The 23574-nt window shown below is 43.6% G+C and overlaps 1 protein-coding gene across 1 annotated transcript; it reads left to right on the top strand.

Annotated features, from left to right (window-relative positions):
• The first annotated feature begins 21370 nt into the window (after positions 1-21370).
• Positions 21371-23265, top strand: LOC120660277 (cytochrome P450 99A2-like). Its single transcript, XM_039938708.1, has 2 exons — positions 21371-22363; positions 22443-23265. The coding sequence occupies exons 1-2, from the start codon at positions 21482-21484 to the stop codon at positions 23067-23069; spliced, it is 1509 nt and encodes a 502-aa protein (XP_039794642.1). The 5' UTR covers positions 21371-21481; the 3' UTR covers positions 23070-23265.
• The last annotated feature ends 309 nt before the right edge of the window (positions 23266-23574 follow it).

The raw sequence follows: 23574 nt of genomic DNA, 5'->3' as shown, positions 1-23574 counted from the left end.
TTGTGAGTTGACACAAAAACATACAGCGTGCAGGGCACACCTCTCGGCGCCTCTGCGCAAATCTGTCGGGCCGGTTTGGCAAGCCGATCAGACTGGTCTCATCGGGTCAGCCCCCACCTTGAGGTTGTTCTAGGGAAGGAAGACCACCTAGAACATCACGTAACGTAGTAGCCAAGGGATGAACGATGGGCTGGGGTTGGAAGAGCTAGAGTTTGGAAAATGTAAAAGGGAAAGGTAATATATTGATTTGTTCTTTGATATATTAGATACCCTCAATCTATCATGGTCCTTTATACTTATAGGGAGGAAAGGTCTTACTAATTAGGAGTTGAAACTAAAAAAATCCATGTCAAAATAGAACTCCTAATTCGAATTACACAGCTAAAGCCGGTTTAACCGTCCTATTAAACCAGTCTGATCCGTGTTCCCTAGGTCAAGTCTCCCCGAACTCATAACTTTCTCATTCAAACTCCAAATGGAACTATCTATATATATTTGGATTGTGTTGATGAGAGCTAAGAAATGGTGAATTCAAATTTACATTTTGACAAAGTTATCTGAGATGGTTAGACCAGTTTGTGCACACCAGCCAGACCTGTTTGCCTAGTCATACCAATTTTGGTTGTTAACATATACTCCCCTATTTTTTAGCAAAGCTTGCATGGCAAAAACTAAACTTCTCGACAAAAATTGCCTAAGGATGATGACAGCAATAGATCAGCCATATATTGTTTCTAAGGGCCATAGTGTCTATCGGCCATGAGTTTTGCACCAATTCAACATGATGATGAAACAACTTGCTTTTGCTTCCATACTTGCTTAGTAGTCACTGATCTTGGTATCACCTCCACCTATTGCTCCATTGATTCTTTCTTGTACATTCATTGTACCCTCCCCATTAGAGTGTGAGACAAGCATGAGGGATACCAGCACTGTCGGTGTTTTACTGGCAAGACTAAGTAGGGATACACTTAGGTAGTTGATTGTAAGCCGGGTGTCGCAAAGATTAGGAACACAATCGATGGTACAAGCAACTCAAGGTTTAGATAGATTCAGACCATGAGTTTCGTAACACCCTACATCCTATTTGGTGGTTTGTATTGCCTAAAGGTTGTAGATAATTTGGAGGGAGTTCTTGCCCACCCTTATATAGCCTAGGGGGGTACTGTTATTTGAAACCCTAGATCAGTATTAGCCTAAGAGTCCTTCCCGAGTACTACTCGAGAAGTTTCTTTCTGTACCAATCAGTCCTACCATGATATGAGTACATTACATGATGTCAGGATATAGGACATGCCGGACACGCCTCATCCCTTATTCCGAGCAGATATGTGTCATCTCAGGTACCTCGTGGCGCCGGGTCTAACAAGACCCCGAGCTCTTCATAGCCGAGTAGTGCATCCCAAGTTGTCTTCGGGTTCCCTAAACTTCACCTAGAACGCATCTTCCGAGTACTTCCTTGGCTACTCCAAGGCTGTGTGCCCGAGTAGATTCTAAATCTTCAAAAATAATCTTCACATACAGGGCGTGATGAAAATCGCACTTCATATGGAGTAGCCTCTGAGACTTAGGCTCAATCAAAGAATCAAGTCGAGGGTCCAATCAGTCTCGAGTTTTCTATTCTTTGTCGTCCAAATAGATTTAAAAACAAACCACTGATGACACGTGTCTCGTAGCCCCCGAGTCTTGAATCCAACTCTAGAATTTGGAAAAAGAATCCAAAACATCGTGGCATGCAATAGAATTTTTTTCGATGGTTAATTTGGATTATTCGGTAAGAAATTTGAAAACCCTTTTTCTCGGGATAGAATTCCTAAAAAAAATAGTTAAACAAATAACTTCTGAAACGAAATCCAAAATTACCACTAGGGAAAAATATTATCTCGTACAAAATGTTTCATCTTCCTAGGAATTACTAGATTGCCATCCCACTAGGTATTTAACCATGCAGTGGCTTAGGGTAAATCCACTTCCAATACGTTGTCACCACTTTTTCTTACACTCCAGCGCCGTTATTTCCAGATCTAGATCTAGATCTCGATCTGCTCTTCCACCGCCTCCCCACTTCATCAATCTAGTGGCCAGTGTCTTCTTCCTTGCATTCGTGTTGCCACCCCCCCCCCCTCTCATGCCCCTTGAGCGTGTTGAAGAAAGAACTCGGGAGACCAGAGATAGCAGGGAAGAAGAACATGAATAAGGGGGAAAGGGGGAAACAGTTGCTTGAATTAGCCCCACCGGTTGATTCTTGGAGGAAAATTAAGTGCATCGAATCCAACCCCATGAATCTTGTTGCTAAGGGGTTTTCTGCAAGCCAGAGAGATAATCCAATGGCACCTAGCTGAGTTGGATACTACTTCTTAGAAGCATGTAGATGAACTAGACTTATTCCACCATGGATTGTTGTACCATATGGTATCCAGATTCACCAACTCAATCTTGCATTTATCTATCTTTATCCAACTCTGAGAGGCTTTTCTTGGGATCAAGCCCCACTAGGACCTTTTCCACCTTCTCTTCCACCTGAAGCTTCATCCGTGTAATGAAATCACCAATATTGTTTGAGGGTATGGATTTCAGCTTAGGCAAGGGATGGATAAATACTATATTGAGTGCAAACCCCCGTCAGTGTTTCTCATAGCAATGGCCAGCAGCAAGCGCAGGCGAAGGTACTTCCTATCATCCACTAGCCATCAGTCGCCACCTCGGGTAATGATCCCCATTCTCTCTTGCCCCCTGCACTCTGCTTCCATGGATCTAATCTGGCCCTCTGCAACACTGTAGCAATGATGAGTCTTCCAGCATGCCTCGCCGAATTCCTTCCCCAGTGTAGGTGGATCCCTTTTCCGATGCTGATGAGTGCTTGGTGACGTGCCAGGAAGTCGCTCACACCGGGCAACTGGCTGCGGAGAACACAATCCACGCCATCCGTGCCCAACCCGTGGCTGCTAACGCTCGAGTCGCAAGTAGGATTTTTTCTTTTTCTATCGAAGAAAACCCTCTTTGATATAACATCAACTTTTAATTAAGCTGCCTTTTCCTCTCTTAGCCCTTGAATCCCAAGTCCAAGCCCTTCTCGATGCAGCAACTACTGCCACCGATACAGTGAATGCTCAGGGCGACACCGTCGCCACCCGGCTGCAGGACATCCCCAACCGCGTCTAGGAAGTTGCTGGCCACGGAGTTCACCTGGGAGCCGCCATCGCTCTAGCGGTAGTGCGGGACCTATTTGGGAACGACCTCTGGACCCTGCATCCCATCTTCACTGAAGGCGAGGCACGGGAAGATTTCGAGGAACTCATCGATGACCTCGGAGTTGTCGCCACCGCCATCGCCGACGAAGTCAATGTTACCAATGTCATCAACAATGTCTTTGTAGAGGAGTAGATTGGTGGTGGTGATAGCAGCAAGTAGCCGATGTATCAGCCTCATCTATAGATCGGCTTCTCTAAATAAAATTAGCGATGAATGAATCGGCTCCTTTTTCTCTCTTATTGTGTTTTGATAGCAATGCGTGAATTTTTACTTTCTACCGATCATTTTCAGCATTGAGCAACCTGATTGATTTGGAATGTCCAACTAAACATGTATCTTTTCGCAACCAGCCAAGCAATATACCACCGAAACTCATCCTTGAATAACTTGTACCAAGTAAATAAATCGGCAAACCAACATTTGGAACATCCCCGGATTATGACAAACTAACAGCCTCTTGAGATCTGAACCTCTGAATCCAAATATTAGGCTCTCTGAAAAACTCATCAAACCTTCTACCAACCCAGAGAATGTTTAACAAATAAAATGAAGGTTGTCCATCAAGGCCAAAAATTATTGAATCCATCTTACATTCCTGTTGATCGGCTGCAAGGATAAATCCTTTGACTCTGAGCGATCAAGGATACTTGAACTCTGATGGATGCCCTCAATCCAGCTTATGTCGTCAATGCAAAAATCCAAGGAGTTCCTTTCATCCCCTCAGTTCGAGATACTAACTTGCTGATCTCAGACGAGAATAGTATGAACAACTAGAGACCGGCTAACACCAGGAATTGTGAAAATTGCCTCAGAAAGAACTTAGGTGACTCATCCAAACTTTTTTGATAAGCAAGACAGCATCAGGGCCAAACCATTCAGCCATCAAAGATTTGTTTTATTAATGCTTTTTGCACTAAGGGCGATAGATATCATATCGGCCACATAACGACCAATGCTCGTAACAATTGGCTATACAGAATGAATTCACCTTTCTTTAAAATACTGAATTGTCGATCCTCAGCAGTGATATACAATATCAGCTATAAAAGGATTAATTTCCAAAATAACTGGTGATCCAATTGAATTGAAGCACTCAAATCCTTTTTTTCTTTTTTTATACTAAAGGCGATATACAGTATCAACTATATTTTGTCCTACATCAGATGATCAGGATGACTTCTCCGAGCCGATTTCTTGAATTGTTTCAATTTGAAATCAGCCATCTTTAGGGCGTCGCCATGCCGGGCTTCACTGGATATGCACCTCATACCAACACCCCGCCAAACTTCAGGATTGACTGTTGCAATACTAAAGGATGAATCTGCACGGACCATCTGCATAGAATCTCCAATCCAATGAATAAAACACTAATGCATCATAGATGGAATGCAGCAGTTGGCATGAATCCTATCTCTTCCAAGGAGTATAGCATATGAACCTTTACCGTTGATGACGAAGAATGTGGTGGGTAGAGTCTTGCTTCCAATCATCAAGTCAACACAAATTACCCCCAGAGCTGGCGATACATCTCCTTTGAAGTCAGTAAGCATCATGTCAGTTTCGACTAGATCTTCCTCCCTGAGCCCAAGCTTTTTGAATGTCGCATATGGCATGAGATTTATCGCAACACCTCCATCGATAAGCATATTGGTCATCGGCTTGCTGTTGATGTATCCTTTGAGAAACAATGGCCTCAAATGCTTGCGCTCTTTGTCTTCTAACTTCTCAAACGTGGCCGAAACAGGATCCAATGATAACTGTGCCACGACCTGCTCAATGTCTTCATCAGATGGGCTTTGAACTCCATTGGCAGGATGAAAACCATGTTAACTGATGCTGCCTCAACTTCATCGGCTTTCCCTTTAGCGTGCCACACCTGTGACTTGGGGCGCTGATCTCGATGAGCATACTCTTCTCGCTGCTACTCCCATGATGCAACCTCTGTACGCGTCTCTTCTGGGATCGAGTCAAACCTCCAGGACACCATTGATTTGGATTGGTCATGGAGTCATACTAGTGATCTCCCTGAGCTTTAGGATCTTGTGCATATGGCTCAGTAGAAACATGAGCATTGGCTTCCTCTTCCAATCGCTCATGAGAGGAAACTCTTCTTCCCAGCCGATCATGGACAGGAGTGCGCCTTCTCTGAGTCTCGTCCTAGTGAATCAACTATTGGCCTCGACCCTCAAAACACTTCCTCTTGTATGAGACTGCTTCCTATTGACAGTCCTTTACTGCCAAATCTGACCGTCAACTCCTGTAAAGAACAGTGACAAAACAAACACCAAACTAGAGATAGGAGTTTAATACTAATCATTTCCACAAGTTTTGGTGAATCATTGTTTTCAAGAGACCATGTCTGCATACAGAGGAAAATTGTGCTCAAACAAAGGTAAAAGTACACTTCAAAGCATTGTATGAGATCACAAGAATTGGAGGGCCCACATTCTGAAGCAAAACAGCCCAAGTCCAAGACAAATCATAGTGCTGACCAAATTAGCGGCAAGCAAATGGATCCAACGGCCCAAATGACATACTAAACCAATAGAGACTTCATGGGCACACCCAAGACCCACACAAGGAGCCCACAAAGAGTGCACTGACCAAAGATTGCCCCCACGGTGTCAAAAGGGGGTCGGCCGACCCCCAACTGGGCTCAATCAAGCCCATCTTTCTCCAGGAGCTCCCCGTCGTGTTTCTAATGCCAGTCCTGTGGTGTCTGTTGTTATTTCTTAACGTTCATAGAATAATCCGCAAGCACACGGAGATACCTTGTAGCACTTTACCTAGAGAGTATTCAGGGTATCTTATATTTCTCAGGGAGCGGAGGTGTAACAGTCTTCTAGCTAGTTTACCCATGGAAAAGCAAGAAGATAGGATGGCCCTGGGTAGTGTGGTTATCTAAGAGAAGAGATACTTAAGAAAGATAAACCCATCTCTCACTCACTTGCTTCGGGCACCAGCTTAACTACTCTTGGTCCACCAAGAGTATCCGGCTATTAGCACTACACCCAACCCGAACATGGGGGGCTACATGGGACGGATAGGGCTATCACCACCTGCCGCCTACCCCGACAGATCGTAGGGAAGGGATGCATACAAAGGCGATGTCAAGCCTAGACTCAATGTCTACGCTATCGATCACTACTTCTAACCCCGGCCAGACTTCGTCTAAAGATTCAAGTCCTTAGGCTAGAAGCAAACATCTGAGGACGAACGATGATCCCACAAGCTAATGTTAACAAAAGCTTAACTTTGATAAGAACTCAATACCTTAGATGGCACCTGAATACTTACTCGAAAGAGGTTTGTACCCGCCGAGGTACAAGTAGAGGGAGGCTGATAACTCTAGCTCTCCTACTAGACTCCTCCTCCACACACTCCCTAACCTACTCTACAAAGTAGCTCTAGAGGTGGAGTCCCCCTACATCTTCTCTTCTCCCAGTTGTGTCTTCACTTGTAGTGTCTTGAGAGGGTTCTCCTCTCCTCCCTTTATAGCTTGGATAGGTCGGTTCCTTCCATCCATCAATATGAAAACACTGGGCACCGCCTTCAGGAGGATAAGGGTGATCTTCCCGCCAAAGCTTGGGCCAGATGGAGCCTACACGGGGTCGGGCGAACCTAGGGGTCGGCCGACCCCCAGGTATCACCTCCCCGTGTCTACCTTCCCTGGCTGGCTGATAGGTGGGCCCTGGTCTTAGGTATGTGTGTGCTTGGGCTTTGTACATTGGTTTGTCCTATCAAATGGGCCCTTCTCGTAAGTGTGACGCAGGATTGGATCTTTTATGTATTTGTGTTGCATCTTGTGTATGTTTTCATCTTATTTCGCATATGGGTGCCTGCAAATCAAGAATCACCAAAACTTGTGGAATTGGTTAGAATTAAACCCTACAACTAAGTTTGGTGACTAAATATCATGATAAGATGCAGGAGTTGACGGTTCTATTTTTGACTTAAGGACCGTCAACAGTGCCCACCTCAGAAGTTCTGCCTCGGATGCATCCTTGAGAGGGCTATATAAGGAGGAGGAGAGCCCCCATCCAAAACACAACCATTTTGGATCAATGTCTTCACTTGAAGATGTAGTCCTCAACTCCAAGGCGAAGCACTACCTAGGATAGTGCATAGTATAGGGGGAGAGAGAGAGAGGGAGTCGCTCAGAGGAGTGCTGAGTTCTTCAGCACTCTTCTCCAGTTATGTACCTCTACGGATGCTGGCTTCCTACCGAGTAAAGTAAGTTGATATTTGTGATTTCAGTTCTTGCATACTACTATTACTTGAGTGAGATCAGTTCTCTTACTCGCAGGTTCATCGCTCTGTATTTATACGGAGTGTTGTAGTTTGTTACGGGTCGACAGATGTAGTTAGACTACAGTAGTAACCATTAGCCCAAGCATGGTGTCTGGGCTAAGGGTTACCTTCGTTTGCCTTATTATCCTGTTGGTATTTTGTAACATCTACTTCAGAAACAGGGTCATTCAGCCTGGTTTCAGCAAAGGCTTCAGAAATGCCTGGCATCGGCACCAACAAATGCCTTGACATTTCATATAGCAATTACTGATAACCAAACTATAATGAACCATGAATCATTCCGCAAGCAGGCGGAATAACTGGTGTAGCATTTTACCCAGTGAGTATACCGGAGTGTCATTTATAATTCCGCAGGGAAGGTGGCGACTAAGTTGTCTAGGTAGGCAACATGAACTATCTCAATTGAATATTTAAATGGATAAATAGGGGTAAGATAAATATGGATGAAGGTAGTGTGAAACACAAGCAACTCTTATATCTAACAAAAGTAAAAAGAGACAGGGAGCTAGGCAGAAGTTAGTTAGTCAAGGTCTATCTAATGTTCTTTAATTATCTACACCATTTACTAGCACTGTATACTTTACACTTAATGTGATTAGTCTCTATCAAGTTATTCCTAATACTAGGGAGCACTGTGCAAATGGCTGATAGATATGATTGTCAAGCCATCACAGACATTTATACCCTCCTACCCCCCCTAACCAAACATGGAGTATTACGATGGCACTAAACAGGGCTGTCAGCACCTGCAGGCTACCTCTACAAACTGTGGGAAAGGGCGACATCCATCAACATTTAACTAACCCAAACACTATGTCTACACTAGCAAGCGATACTCTAGTATCCCGCGCAGAGTCCCCACCCTTCGGATGGACAGTCATCATACTAGAGCAAACATAGAAGTATTGGAGCATGTAAAAATTAACTAGAACTAAGTTTCTAACCAGGCAAAGCATATAATAACAAACTAAACTGAACATGAAATCTATGTCTGACACTATGGGGCATAAATCATGCTAATATAAATACCTATAAGATAAGCCAAGTACACATGACTGAACATTACAAAAGAGATCTAGTAGCTTACCCATACCTATTCCCTGAAGAATGTCCGGCAACCCGACAACTAATTCACCTAAACTCCACTAGCCTTAGAACTACTCAAGAGAGAAATTGAGAAGAGTGCTTGCTTGTGCTTGTCCTCATTCTTACCCCCCCCCCTCATATTTATAGGGAGAGCTCAAGGGGGTCTCTCGGCCTAGTTACTTGACGCGTGGCACCTCAAACTAACTTAAGGAAGGCAATAGGAAGCTTCCCCAAAAGGCTAGAGCTCGGTGGAGGTGAGGCCCACTCGGCGGACCATGGTCGTCGGCCAACTGGCAGGTGGGCCCGACCACCTCCAGTCTTGTCTGGTGGCTTCCCACGTGTCCTCTTGTCCCTTTTCCACGTGCCTTAGCTTCTGATAAGTCAGTTTGACACTACATGTGGGCATTTTGATCCTTGTTTGCCTGAATTCTGTGCTCTGATTGGTCGACGATCCCGTGGATCATAAGGCCTTCATAACCTGCACTTTAGTCCTTTTTTCTACTTTGTATAATTCCTAGGGGCATAGTGGATTTCTACTTTATTTGGGATTAAAATGCATATGAAATATTTAAACTCGAGATTTTTTTATCAAATTGACGCTTGAAATTGGTCATTAACAAGCATCAAAAAACACCTCTCCCAAGATTTGTGTGGGAATAGTGGTCTTCAAATCCTACCGGACAAGCAAAGACACAATGGTGTTATATCTCTCCGGAAGACATTGGAGAAACTTGGGAGAGAAATTCACATCCGGCACCTCAAAGCCAAGACCCTTGAGCTCATTTATAATGTCATTCAACCGATTAACATGTCGGCCACACTTTCCTCTTTCTTCATGGCAAATTCACTAAACTTACCTTTGAGCACATATAACTTTTTCTCTTTCACACATTATGTGCCCTCATGAATTTCTATGAGTTTCTTCCATATTTCATTTGCAACCTTGAGATTCTTGACCCGGTTGAATTCACTCACATCAAGGGCACTAAATAGCACATTCACTGCTTGATCATTGAGCAATTCGTTTTCTTCATCTTGAACCTTCAAGTTTTTCTCATCAAGAATAACATAACCATCTTCCACAATTCTCCATATTTTTCTACTAAATGCCTTGAGATGAACCGACATTCTAGTCTTCCAATAACCATAATTATTTCCACAAAAATAGTGGTTCCCCAACATGAATTCCATTTTTCACTAGTTATTGTCCCTACTCCAGGATGATTAAATCCTTGATTAGGGAGTACTTAGCTCTGGTACCACTTGTAGGATCTAGGACACCGACTAGAGAGGGGTGAATAGGCAGCTTAAAACTAAAACCACAAACACTAGAGAAATTTAATTAGTAACACAAGAGAGTTCCTATGTCTACCAACAACTATCACTAGTATGGTTTGCAACCTAGGATGACAAGAGGCAATTCAAGCTCTAGTAAAGTAAAGTTCTCAAAGAAAATTGTAAGAATTGAAATGAGCAAGAGAAATAACGAGCTTGACACAAGAAATTTTTCCCGTGGTGTCGATGACTTGCCGGTCACCCCTAATCAATGTTGAGGTGGATTCAAAGAGTCAACCGCTCCTCTCTATCAAGAAACCTCTTGATCTTGAGCCGGCTTGAATCAATGAACCTCTCCAAACTTCGATTCCACTAGAGTTGCTCTTCACTCCGACGATGTGAGCACAAGAACCTCTCACAACCAATTTCGGGGCACCTCTAGAATCTTCTTGAAGGACTCCACGAAATCACCTTCTCCAAGCCATCTAGGGAGTAGCAACTCCAAGGAGTAACAAGTTGATGACTCTTGCTTGAAGAATCACTAGTGCCACAAAGCTCAAACTATTGATGCAATGCACTAAGAAGCTCTCACACTCACAAGAATGCACCCTCTAAGCAAGGAGTGAGAGACAAAGAGGAGGAGACCGGCTCAAATGTGAGAGACAGAGAGAGCTCCCATGATCAGATATGTGATATATATAGGCCCCCTCTCCAAATCTAACCGTTACACTCAATACCTGTTGAAACAGAGCTTTCGCGGACTGTCCGACTCGGAAAAACCAGTCCGTCTGCCATTCAAAAACAAGTGAGTCAGAGTGTAATCATTACGTGTCAGAGATGATTGTTACACCCCTGGCGGACTGTCCATGCCCTAGGGATGGACCGTCTGTACTACAAGATCCCTGACCACCAGAGATGAAAACGTCTCTGGATAGTTTTCTCAAGTGACCAGCGGACCGTTCGTACTAATGGCTTATAGGGCTACTCATAGTGGATCAAGAACCCAACGACGCTCTATTTTGTATCGGCTTCCTAGCCAATAGCTTTCATGCTTTATTATCATCGATCATGTGGATTTGGCTTCAATAGCCGATGAGTTGTTATGTTCATTAGAAGACTTGAATAGGCCTCATGGTCGATAATTTATATATCATGCTTTACTTCGCTATATCATTATTACTACCGGTGCTAGGATCACATTGGCTTGATCGGCTGATCGCCTTTGACTTCAAAAGGATTATTCTCACCTTGTCAGTTGAATGGTCAAAGTGACCGGCATGCCCACACACACCTCGCGTGCTAGATTTGGATTCTGTACAATGCAGTGAAGCATATCACCCAGGTCCTTGTGTTGATCAACGCGGGAATCCTACCGGTAGATGTTTTGCGTCAACAACTGCAACGTGCACTCGGTCGTTTTTGCACAGGGTGCAGGTTAACCGCAGGCCGCGGGGGCGGCCTAAGTTTGCACTGGATTGCGCTCAAATTTTTCTAGGGATTCGCCTTTGCGTTACTCTTTTGAGTTCTCTGCGCACTTGATGTGAAATTAGAATAAGGGTGTGGTTGGCACACAAGTGTGCACCAACCACTAGTGAAAAAGCAAGAACCAAGCAAACTATTTTTATTTATTCAAACTTTAGGTGTTTCTGATTACAACTGAATTGAAACAAATAAATGAAAGAAATTTGGAAGGTAAATTTAAGCACCTTAACCTAAACCAAAACTAACTAGCCTACCACCCTAATCCATCGTGTTCGAGGCCCTGTAAAGATCCTTGTTCCTATTTGCCTTCGCAAGCCATTTGATCTTAGAACAAACGTTCTTGTGGATGGTGTCCACCTTATCATCGACATTGTTGACGGTCCTCAAGTGATATTACTAATAGTCAACTCCTATAGACAATAGTGAATTAACAAACACCAGCCTACATGTAGGAGTTTAATTCTAACCTTTTCCACTAGCTTTGATGTGTTGTTGATTCCAGGGGCACAAGTCCGGAAATAGGGAGAAACGTGCAAGAAACACACAAAAGACTGCACATTGCAGTGCACTGAAGATCAAGGGCCTACACACTAGGGTAAAATGAGCCAAAACAAGGCGAAACACACAAGGCTACGGCCCAGGCGCATCAGGGAGCCCATCGGCCAAAGGCGGTAGAGAGGTGGGCCACCCATGGGTCGGTCGCTCATTGGGCCAGCCGAACCCCCATCAGGCCCGCTCGTGCCAAACCTTGATGGCAAAATCTACATTGTCTTTTTTCGGGTGCCTGGTGCGAAGGCGATGAACCTGAACGCAGAATCTTCAGGGGATAAGGGAATAAAGGGAATATTCCTAGTATCTCCACTCCCCAAGGCATCTCCTCCATTATAAAAGGGGCCTCCCTCACCCCACACAACACAACACAATTTGGAGAAGGAGAAGAAGAGACTCCACCTTTAGAGCTACTTTGTAGAGTAGGTTATGGAGTGTGTGAGGAGAAGTTCAGGAAAAGTGCCAAAGTTGTCGGCTTCCCTCTACTTCTACCTCGGCAGATACGAGCCTCTTTTGAGTAAGTATTCGGGTTATTGTCTACATGGTGAGTTCTTATTAGAGTTAAGCTTTCGTTTTCTTTTGCTTGCGGGTTCGTCATTTGTTCTTGTGACGGGTGTTTAAGCTTGAGAGCTCAAGTTTCGAGACGGAGTCTGGCCAGAGCTAGAATAGTAATTGATAGCGTAGATGTGGTGTCTAGGCTTGATGTTACCTTTGTTTGTCCCCACGGTCTATTAGGATAGAATGCAGGTGGTGATAGCCCTATCTGTCCTTTAAAGTCCCCCACATTCGGGTTGGGTGCAGAGCTAATAGCCGGATACTCTTGGTAGACCCGGAATAAGTTAGTGCATGAAGTAAGCGATTTAGAGTTGGTTTAACTCTCTTAAGTATCTTTTCTCTTAGACAACCACGTTACCCAAAGACCATCCTACCTTCTTTTCCCAAATCAAACTAGCTAAAAGACCTTAACATCCTATCTTCGTGGAAATACAATACTCTTGACTCACAAGTGAAGTGTTACAATAGTATCTCCGTGCGTTTGCGGATCTTATCTGTGAAAGTTCAGAAATAACAACAAGGGCACCATTACCGGGGACACAAAACCCAGTAGCGTCGCTAAAAAGTGTCAATAGAGATCCATCTCTCGGAGAGTTCAAGAGATGAACCAAATGTGGAAATAAATTTTGGACGTGACTAATTTACGACGGGCCGTAAATTGGCCCATCTGTAAGGCCGGCCATTGCAAAGCACTTCTGATACTATAAACTGTGAGGTGCAAGGAAAGATGGAAAAATGGAATGATGTAAGGGCATGCATGCATATGTGTGGGAGAAGAAGAATGTGTGGATAGCCAATACATGCCATAATTTCAAAAAATATAGTTTCAAAACGGAGCATCGAAATCAAAATACGATTACAGTTGGGTTTCTTTCAATAAGAGCTTCGGAACAAGATCTCACACCATTCTAATTTGCTTATGATATTTTCAAAAATTGCTAATGGCTTTATGGAATGTTGCTTTGCACGTCTGAGTTCAGTTAAGTGGTTATTGGTGTTCTTGTTATGAAGATAGATGGTTTGGTGTGGTTAGTGGATGGAGGTAAACAACTTTGACTGCATGAACAATAATAAACAACTTTAGCAGAAAAGTTGAGCATTTTAACTAATTTATTTTGGTATTTTTTTCATTATATATTAAGCAATTTATTGGTCTTCGAAAACTATTGTTGAAATATATGCAAGTGGGATCTTGTTTCGAAGGTCTTTTCCAGAGAGATACAGTTGTGCAAATGAAATTTGAATTTGATTGATGGTTTAAGAACTGTAACTTTTTAAAGTTTTGAATTTGTTTGCATATGCTCAGTAGCCCACTAGGATAAAATGCATGCGGGTGGATGAAAAACTATGTTGACGTGCTATAGGGCAAATGTACGGCTGGCCGGAACAAAGTCATTACCATAAATTTTTCGTAGCCAATTTCTAAGAAACACAAACGGCATAAATTAGTGCTTTTGTACGGTAAGTTTGTGGCTGAACCGCCTATATACACAAATGCATTTGTACAATCGGTTGTGTCACACCCGGTTTTTAAAAGAAGACCGAATGCATAACTATATGTATGCCCGGATTAAGTTCCATACATATAGTGACGTCATAATGGTATAATGAGCAACAATGTCACGTAAAAGAAACTTACAACGATTAAAAGGTCTATCAGAGATACACAGCTTCAACTGGAAACGACGGCTCCGCACTTCACAGGCAATAGACCGGGGGTTGCGTATGCCTATAACTCAGCAACATCTTCAGGGAAATCCTCAAATCTCTCGTCTGAGCAGCAGTCCGGGTAGTGTAGATGCAAATAAATAAACACAAGTGTGAGCACATGTCGTACTCAGCAAGGGAAGAATTATATAATAAACATGCAAGACTTTATAAGTGGAAAGGCTGATGGGTTTAAGCGGTTAGCATTTTAGTTGGTCAAATTTTATTAAGCAGCTTAATTACTAGCAAGTATAAGTGTATACCATTCCACAATTAATGTAAAGCATCCCCAACATAAATTAAATGCACAATTTAAGTCCATCTTCCATAGTTTACTCATGTGAGGGTCCAGGCCGCTCATGACCGTGAGCACGGCTAACCGGTTAGTTTTACACTATGCAGAAGTGGCACATCTTTACCCACAAGTCGTGTTTCCCATGTTGCCTGGGTTTGCAAAGCCCTTAAATACTTCCTTTAGTGAGTGTCTAGGGATTCACTACGAGGTCTTTACAAAGATTCCCTAGTGCGGACTGCTCGCTAGGTTACATGACAGCGCAGTGTATAAAGCTCCCTTAAGGGTAATGTGTCTTAGCTAAGCCCACAACCCAAACGAGCAGGTCTATACACCAACTACTGGCACCCCCCAACCCTTTTCAGGTAAAGCATATCACACACTAAGGTTTCTAATTAATTGACCAAGCCAGAGCCATATGGCCTTGTGGTTGCACTGTTGTCCTGGGTGGTCGCTCCATGTTCCGATTAATATTTATGGTCTTGTAATTGAATCATCACAGTTGAACATAGAGCATAAATAAGTATTCATATTGTTTAATACCATCCCAGTTAAGCAAACTAAGCAGCATCTACCATCAAAATTAATTAAGTAATCCGGTTACAAGGTAAAGGGTAAAAGAGTCTAGTCATCCTGGGTAGGAACCCATCAAAATTAATGCAAGCAATAAATAAACAATGTAATTGAAATGCATGTTGTATAGGTAAAGCGGGTATGCATCGAGGACACTTGCCTTCCACAGGATCCGGAAGCTGCTCAGAGTCTTCAACTCTTGTTTTTGCATCTCGATCTTTCATTTTCATAACTCTCGAACTGCGTTTCTTCTAATCGCAACAAACATCGGGGCAAACATACAAAACACAAGGAAAACAAGCACAACTAAGAACATAGCACTAAACAGATGAAAGCACAAAGAAGCGCACTGAAGGAGAGGGCTCGAAGCTACGATCGCAAGAGTGCAAGAAATGCTAGAAACAGGGCTATGGTTAAAGAGATACAACTATCGAAAGATTTATATTATAGCGGAAAAGAAAACTATAAGCTTGATTTATTTTAATTAAGAAAGCACATGTAAAATGATATATCTAATTAGCTCAATTTAATCTATATTTGTAAAGACGAGATAAACTTAGGTCAAGTTTTATTTATCGAGTTTCATTATAAATTAAATCAGTTAACTATTTAACTAGCAAATAAAAGACAAGTGTGAGCATCGTAAAACTTTATGATCCGTGGTTTGAAACTAAACAAGTTATATAAAATAAACATTCATGTTGATATTAATCAAATTAACATTAGTTATGAAAACCGATGTACAGCTCTAAATTGCTTTTAATTAGAAAAGCTAGTTTAAAGTAGTCATTAGTCAAAATTAATTCTAGGTTTATTTAAAACAGAAGCTACGATACAACGACACTACTAAACTATAGCTCTTGCTAAAACAAAGCTAAAGCAACGAGAGCGACTAAAACGAAGCTAAAAAGAAAGTTTGGAATTTATACCATACTTACGTCGGGATGCAACGTGGCGGCCGAACTTGCGGCCGGAAGGTTGCGGCGGGGCGATGGCACTCTGCTCCATCGACCTCTTCAGGCCACGGTGCTGCACCACGCAACGCGAGCATGGGACATCTGGCCTTGGTTGCTCGTGGTCTACAGGGCACGGCACCCTAGCATGCATGCGCACACAGGAGAGGCGCACAGGAGCCAGGGGAGGGTCCGGCGCCCGCACCTAGGCGAACGGCGACGCACAAGAAACGAGCGACCGCGCAGCATCTCATGCAAAGGAGAAGGAGCAGGAAGGATGATGCGGGTCTAGGGCAAAGAGGCGGCGGAGCGCTGCGCAGGCGACGTGAGCAAGAGAGTTTACGGCTGCAGCAGGAGGCTAATTGGCCTCGTGACTTTAGATGGCAAAGGCGTGGAGAGGAACGGGATCGAAACGGTTTCTTGGGCTTGGCCCAATAAACAGGTCCCACCTACACGCTTAGAGGGAGAGAGAGCAGGTTTAGTTGGTCCTTTGCAAGCCCGTACATGCTGGCCGACCCTTATGTGCCTCGTGGTTTGCATGAGATTGATTTGGGTCTAGGATAGAATTCAGATCACGATGAGAAAGAGAAAGTGGGAGAGACCGAGAGGTGGCCAGATGAATCCAAGAAAACGAAAGCACGTCGGCTTGGTCTCAACAGACCGTGGAAGATGAATATTGGTTTGGACTGGAGAAGAGGACAGCGGCCAAGACATGTTGATCCAGGGTTTTGCACAGATCGGGTTGATCTAATTAGGATTAGGGATTTAGAGTGTTAGTGCTGCCTGTTGGAGCTGAAAAGCTCCGAGAGCGAGATAAGACTCCGTTTCGAGCGTGATTTGATTGAAGAGCAAGTTTAGAGAACCGAGAACTCGATGGGGGCAAAACAAGTGAACACGACGGGGGCAAAACAAGTTAAATCCAGTCCGAGAAGAAAAGGGAAAGGATTTCATTGCTTAGAATATATTTTCAGGATTAGAATAAATATAGAAAAGTCTAGAAAAATATTTTAATCCGTGACAAATATATCCCCAAAATTTCCATGGCAAATCATGGAGATAGTTTTGGGGCACGAGGAATCCAAATAAAATACTTGAATATCATGAAAAAAATATTCTAGGACTTTTCATTAAACGGATTTAGCTCTATAGAAAATGAGAATAATTTCCAAAAAAATCTGAAAAAATCATAGAATAGCCGGAAGATGGGTAAATATTTTCGAAAAAGATGTTCACATCCCAAAATTGAAATTTTGGTGTGTGACAGTTGTTTAGCCTAGGTCATATGATGATGGATTCCGATGGACTGTGTACAACATTTGACATGTTACTTGAGCCAAAATCGAGACAGTGCTGATTTTTTTTAACCCGACTATATAAACCAGTTCTGCAGTAGTAATCCCGTTTCATCATATATGTTCACACATTGCTCTTTAACAAGAAAAAAAGGTCGCGAAGGGGTTCACGGCACAGTGGCAAAGGCCACTGGTTGGAGTGCTCCCACCCAGAGTTCAAATCCTGGGTGCCGTATCTTTATGCTCTGAGGACTTCTCTTAGAGTTTTTCTATCAAAAAAAACAAGAAAAAAAGGTCATACAGGTGTGCCGTGCTTGGACCATTAGTTTGAGTGGCCATATGCTGCAAGTCACTTGTATGACTAGCGACTTAATTCACTTCAAGAGACTCGTGTACAAGTTTAGAGAGAACAAATTTCTACAAGTCCAGAAGCCCTGCGTACGCAACTCTGTCCCTGTCCGATGTGAAATAAGATTCATGAATGATCAGCAGTAAGCAGTTTTCCTTGACATGTGCCACCACAAATCTTCGAGGTCTGTTATTGACATGTGTATCGTCTGTCCTTTGTGTTCACAATCAAAATTGGTACAGTGCTCAAACTAGTCTGACTGGCATGCAAGGACTGGCCGGATCGGTCCTAGACCGGTCTGCCTAGTTTAGTTTATGTGATTTTGTTCAAATGCAAATTTAACTTCACCATTCACCATTATGTAAATGGGAGAATTTTGTGTGTCGGGGATGGGAATCTTACTGATTTCTGGAGAGACCCCTGTAGGGTGGTCTCCCTCAAGGAGAAGTTCCCAGACCTCTTTTATATCTGTAATGAAACTGAGGGATCGGTGGCACTTTTTGCTAGTAAAGAGTGGAATTTATCTTTAAGACAGTGGCTGGATGAGCCGCAACAAGAGAAATTGAGAAAAATGAGAGATGTGTTAGTCCCATGTGCATTATCGAGTAGCAGAGACCAGCCGAAATGGTTGGGTGAAAAAGATGGGAAGTTTTCTGTCAATTCTCAATATAGAGCTTTGTGTGAAGCTGAGACTGAAGATAGGAATAAAAATTTATGGAAAGCAAAGATTCCATTGAAGATCAAAATCTTTATGTGGCTAATCAAAATGAATGCAATCTTAACCAGAGACAACTTGGCAAGAAAAGGGTGGAAGGGTAATAAAACCGGCTCCTTTTGTGCTAATCTTGAAAGTATTGAACATTTATTTTTTGGCTGTGGTGGCTAAATATTGTTGGAGTCTTGTTTTGATCGTGATTGGCGCTGATTTTAGACTTGCTTCTTTCAACCAATACTGGGTTTAGCTAATAGAAATATGCCGGCTCATAAAAAAATTCATATGATTGGTCTAGCCGCCATTTGCTGGGCAATTTGGAGAAAGTGAAACTCCATTTGCTTTGAGGATAAAAAGTGCAGATCACCTACTGAAATTATTTGCTTGGCTTCCTCGTTTATTTTGTACTGGTCTGGTCTGCAGAACTCCGACGACAAGATGGAATTGGAGGTGGGTGCCGAGGCCCTCAAGCCTCAAGAACATGGCGTTGCTCTTCCACCCACAGGAAGCCCCACCTGATGATGCGGGGATGGTTTTACAATGCGCGTGCAGATACCTCTCGTTTAAAAAGGCTTTGGTTCCTAGTCTAAGTTGGCTTAGTCCCCTCGGTCTGTTCTGTTCTTCGGAAGTTCCTTTGTTCCTTCTGAGCTTTGCTCTCTTGGCATGGGTGGCTGCGTCCCCCGTTGGTGTTAAACCCTGGGTTGAGACCTGTTACATTTTTCATTGCACGCTGTTTACTTTTGCGCTGAACTTCTACCACACTTTGTAATTTCGTTGCTTGTTAAGTAATGAAATTCGGGCATGGCCAATAGTGGAAAAAAAGATATAGGATGTCCAATTTGGAGTTTGGATGAGACAGAGATGGCTTTGGGAAGACTTGACCTAGGTCGGACTAGACAGATCAGTTTAATAGGGCAGTCAGACTAGTTTTAGTTTTGAAATCCAAAGTAGGAGCTGTATTTTGTACGAGATTTATTAGTATTTCGACTTTTAATATGGTAAGACCTTCCCTCCCTATAAATATAAAGGATTGCAGCTAATTGAGCATATCTAATCGATCAAAAACAAATCAATATATTACTTTATACCTTTTACCTTTTCCAAATCCTAATTTTTTACAACCCCAACATGTTTTTTTTCATTCGTCTCTATAGTCTTCGAAGACATTCTAGGTGGTCCGCCGACTCTAAACAATCCAAGATGTATAGTGTTAGAGGACGTTCTAGGTGGTCCGCCGACTCTAAACAATCTATAGTGCATCTACCCTGACGGGCCCCTCCTAGGTGGGTGGGCATTGGACCAGACTGCCCCAGCGAGACCAGCCTGACCGGCCTACCACCAAGGTTCGACCGGTTTACCTGGAGACGCTGCAAGGTGCATCCGTTGTGTTGCTGCATGTTCGGTGCTCAGTATTTGACACGTCACTTATATATTTTCACACCAACACTCTGCGTACCATTATACTTGTCTACTGTGAGTATACTTGCAAATGGTCCAGTCGTGTTCCATCAAACGGTCTGTGACACGAATCGTGTTCAGCCTGTTCTGCATTCTTCCAATCTCGCCATGTTTTTTGACTGTTCATCTGCTCTGATTTTGGCCGTGTTTGGATCCAAGAGCTAGAGCTATTTAGGTTAGAGCTAATTAGCTCAAGCAAATAGTACTCCAATAAAATAGCCCTTGACATATTTGGATCCAAGAGCTATTTAGTCTTTAAAACATATTTTACCAATCATTGGAGCCCTATTACCTCTCTTACTATGGTGGGCTCCACCTGAAATAGCCCAAATAATCACTGTTTGGGTGGGATAGTTTTTTGAGGTAGGCTATTTGTAAATAGTCAAGAACTAGCCCTCGTGTTTGGGGACTTTGGGCTATTTTGAGCTATTTTAGTCTAAAAATAGCTCTAGCCTTTGGATCCAAACACGCGTCTTGTAATGTGGAAGTTTGAAGGATCCGTAGTTTTTTCTAATCTGGAACATAATCTATCTCGCGTGTCAAGTCCAGCTTGCGAACTGATATCGGAAGAGCACTTGAAAAAAAACTGCTTGGCATTCAGAAGAGTAATTCAGGGTAGTATGAGCTTCTCCAATAAATTTGTTACTAACCATGAAAAAAGGTCACGGTCTAGAGCGTGATATATATGGACTGTAATCCAAAACTTCGTGACTTCTATTCTGAAAGCTTTTCCTGCCTTAAATTTCTTAAGGGTCCCCCATGTCATCATCAGAGCTAGCACTGTCGGTTTGATTAGTCATACATGGTGCGCATGGAAAGTCTACCAGCGTGTTCTCGGTCCTTTGCACGCCATTATACCGTTGTCGTCAGTTTTAATTTGAGTCTTGCGAATTGTGTGGTCTTGTTCCATCAAACGGGCGGGGGACATGAAAAGTCTTCAGCCAGTTCTGCATTCTTCCAGTCATGTGTTTTTGACTGTTTGCCTTGTAATCTGGAAGCTTAATGTCTTTGAATTTTTCCAGACCGGAATATCTGATTCGTCTACAAGGTGAAGCTTGCGAACTGATATCGCAAGAGCACTTGAAAAAAACTGCTTGGCATTCAGAAAAGTAATTCAGAGTATATATGAGCTAGTTCAAAATTGGTAACCCTGAGGAACAAGAGCTCAGAGGTTTGAGCAAGATATGAACTGTAAATTTGAATTTTCGACTAATGAAAGCTTTTCCTTCTTATAAATATCAGGATATTTCATTTTCAGAAGCAGCCCTATCAGTTTGAATAGTCAGTGGTACAAGAAAACAGGGAATTGTCCCATCGCATATCTTGAAAGTTGTGGACAGACCCAGCGTTGCGTCATTGTCCAACCTGACATGAACTTTTGACTTCTAATGAAAATTCTTGTAGGAAGAATTGCTACTAGATGTCCCGCACTTAACAGTTCAGATGTTGAGTATCTAGCCCAGATGTCCCCGTCTCAATATCATATCACGTGCTTGGAAAATTTTCGCCGCCACATATGAGGAAGCTGGGACATGGCAGGGTGAAGGCTTATAAAAGGACCTTAATCCTCTCGGTTCATTCCCAAGCAAAACTGCAAAGTAACACAAATTCGACAAGCTAGCTACACCCCCCATCATGGAGCTAAGTGCAGCAACGCTCCTCTTCTTCTTCCTCCTTTCCTTGCCAATTCTTGTGACCTTGCTAAGCCGCAAATCAACTCCGACCTCCAAGAAGAGGCGGCCTCCTGGCCCGTGGAACCTCCCCTTGATTGGAAGCCTCCTCCACTTCATCAAGTCGCATCCGCCGATCGTTCTTCGGGACCTGGCCAACAAGTATGGCCCTGTGATGTTCCTCCGGATGGGCCAGGTTGACACTCTCGTGATATCCTCGCCGGCGGCAGCGCAGGAGGTTCTCCGCGACAAGGATGTCATCTTCGCGTCGAGGCCGACCATCGTGGCTTCGGAGGTCTTCTGCTACGGAAACCTCGATGTCGGCTTCTCGCCATATGGCGCCTATTGGCGGACGCTGCGCAAGCTCTGCACGGTGGAGCTCCTCAGTGCAAAGATGGTGCGGCAGTTCGCACCCATCAGGGATAACGAGACGTTGTCCCTCATCAGAAATATCCAAGCTGCTGGCCGAGGTGGTCAGCCTGTGACCAATCTCGCGAGCCTGCTCCTAGCCTGCTCGAACTCCATCACGACAAAGGCGGCTTTCGGCCAGGTTTCCAGCAGCGAGCTCCGGGACAAGTTCCTGTCGTCGATTGCTGTGGCAATGAGCTTCAGCGGAGGCTTCACCGTTGGGGATGTCTTTCCATCGCTGCGCTTCATTGACGTCGTCACTGGGCTGAGGCGAAGCATGTGGCGAGCACGCCATCAGCTGGACGACGTCTATGACAAGATCATTGCTGGATGTGAGGCGCAGCGAGGTGATGACCTGTTGAGCGTCCTCCTCCGGATCAGGGACAAGGGGGAGCTGGAATTCCCCATCGGCACAACAAACATCAAGGCAATTATATTGGTAATTTACCCGTGAAGAATCGCACTAATTGCAGTTTTTTTTAATTTTGTTATTGCTCACGTAGTGTTGAATCTTTTAGGATATGTTCGTTGGAGGGACGGAGACGACGTCGTCAGCTGCAGAGTGGATCATCTCAGAACTCATGAGGAACCCAGATGTGATGGTCAAGGCACAGGCTGAGGTGCGACGAGTATTTGATAAAGTGAGCCCACAAGACCATGAAGCCAAGATCGACGAGCTGCACTACACTAAAATGGTGATCAAGGAGAGTATGAGGCTGAACCCAGTGGTGCCATTGCTGGTTCCCCATTTCTGTCAGGAGACCTGCGAGGTAGGTGGGTACCAAGTCACCAAGGGCACCAGGGTCCTGATCAACGCGTGGGCTATGGCAAGGAGCCCCGAGTATTGGGTTGACGCAGAGAAGTTCAGGCCGGAGAGGTTTGAGGATGGCATGCTTGACTTCAAAGGCTCTCGCTTCGAGTACTTGCCATTTGGGGCAGGGAGGAGAAGGTGCCCTGGTGATACTTTCGGGTTGGCTGTGTTAGAGCTCATTGTTGCACGCCTTCTCTACTACATCGACTGGAGCCTCCCAGCAGGGATGCAGCCTGGCGACATTGATATGGAAATGATCGTTGCTGCAACAACTAGGAGGAAGAACCCGCTGCCGCTAGTGGTATCACCATATAAGGTTCCCATGCAAGGCTGATTCATGGGATAATTAGTATATGCGTGCTGGCCAACATCTACAGTTGTGCCTCTGGACCTTATAAGGTCCCTGTCTTGTTTGTATAATGGGAATAGACGAATAAATATAAAAACTATGTGTGTACTAAAAATAATTTCTCCAAAGATAATTATGCATATGTTATGAAGGTAAATTTCAAGAGAGAGTCTAGACATCACTCAATTGATATTTGTGGTATCCATCTATCACTGATTTTAACGTGTGGATGGCTGACAAAAGCGTGGTTGTGCTGTACAAAAGGGTATTTTGGTCCGTTTTGTTTCTTTGTACCCGTTAGGCTGAAACGACTGTTTTCACGAACTAGTAATTTCTAACGGCTTTTGTTCTGTCCATACATGCTATTATTAATCAATCAAGCAATGGTTAAAGACTTCAACTTTAATTGTTAACAGCCGAACTCATTCTTTATGGATATGATTGTACACGACATACTAACAAAAAAATCCAAGTATAAATATTTTCCAGA

The sequence above is a fragment of the Panicum virgatum genome, chromosome 2N, assembly GCF_016808335.1.
Source record: "Panicum virgatum strain AP13 chromosome 2N, P.virgatum_v5, whole genome shotgun sequence".
NCBI lineage: Eukaryota > Viridiplantae > Streptophyta > Magnoliopsida > Poales > Poaceae > Panicum > Panicum virgatum.
This window is presented reverse-complemented; position numbering and strand designations above follow the sequence as displayed.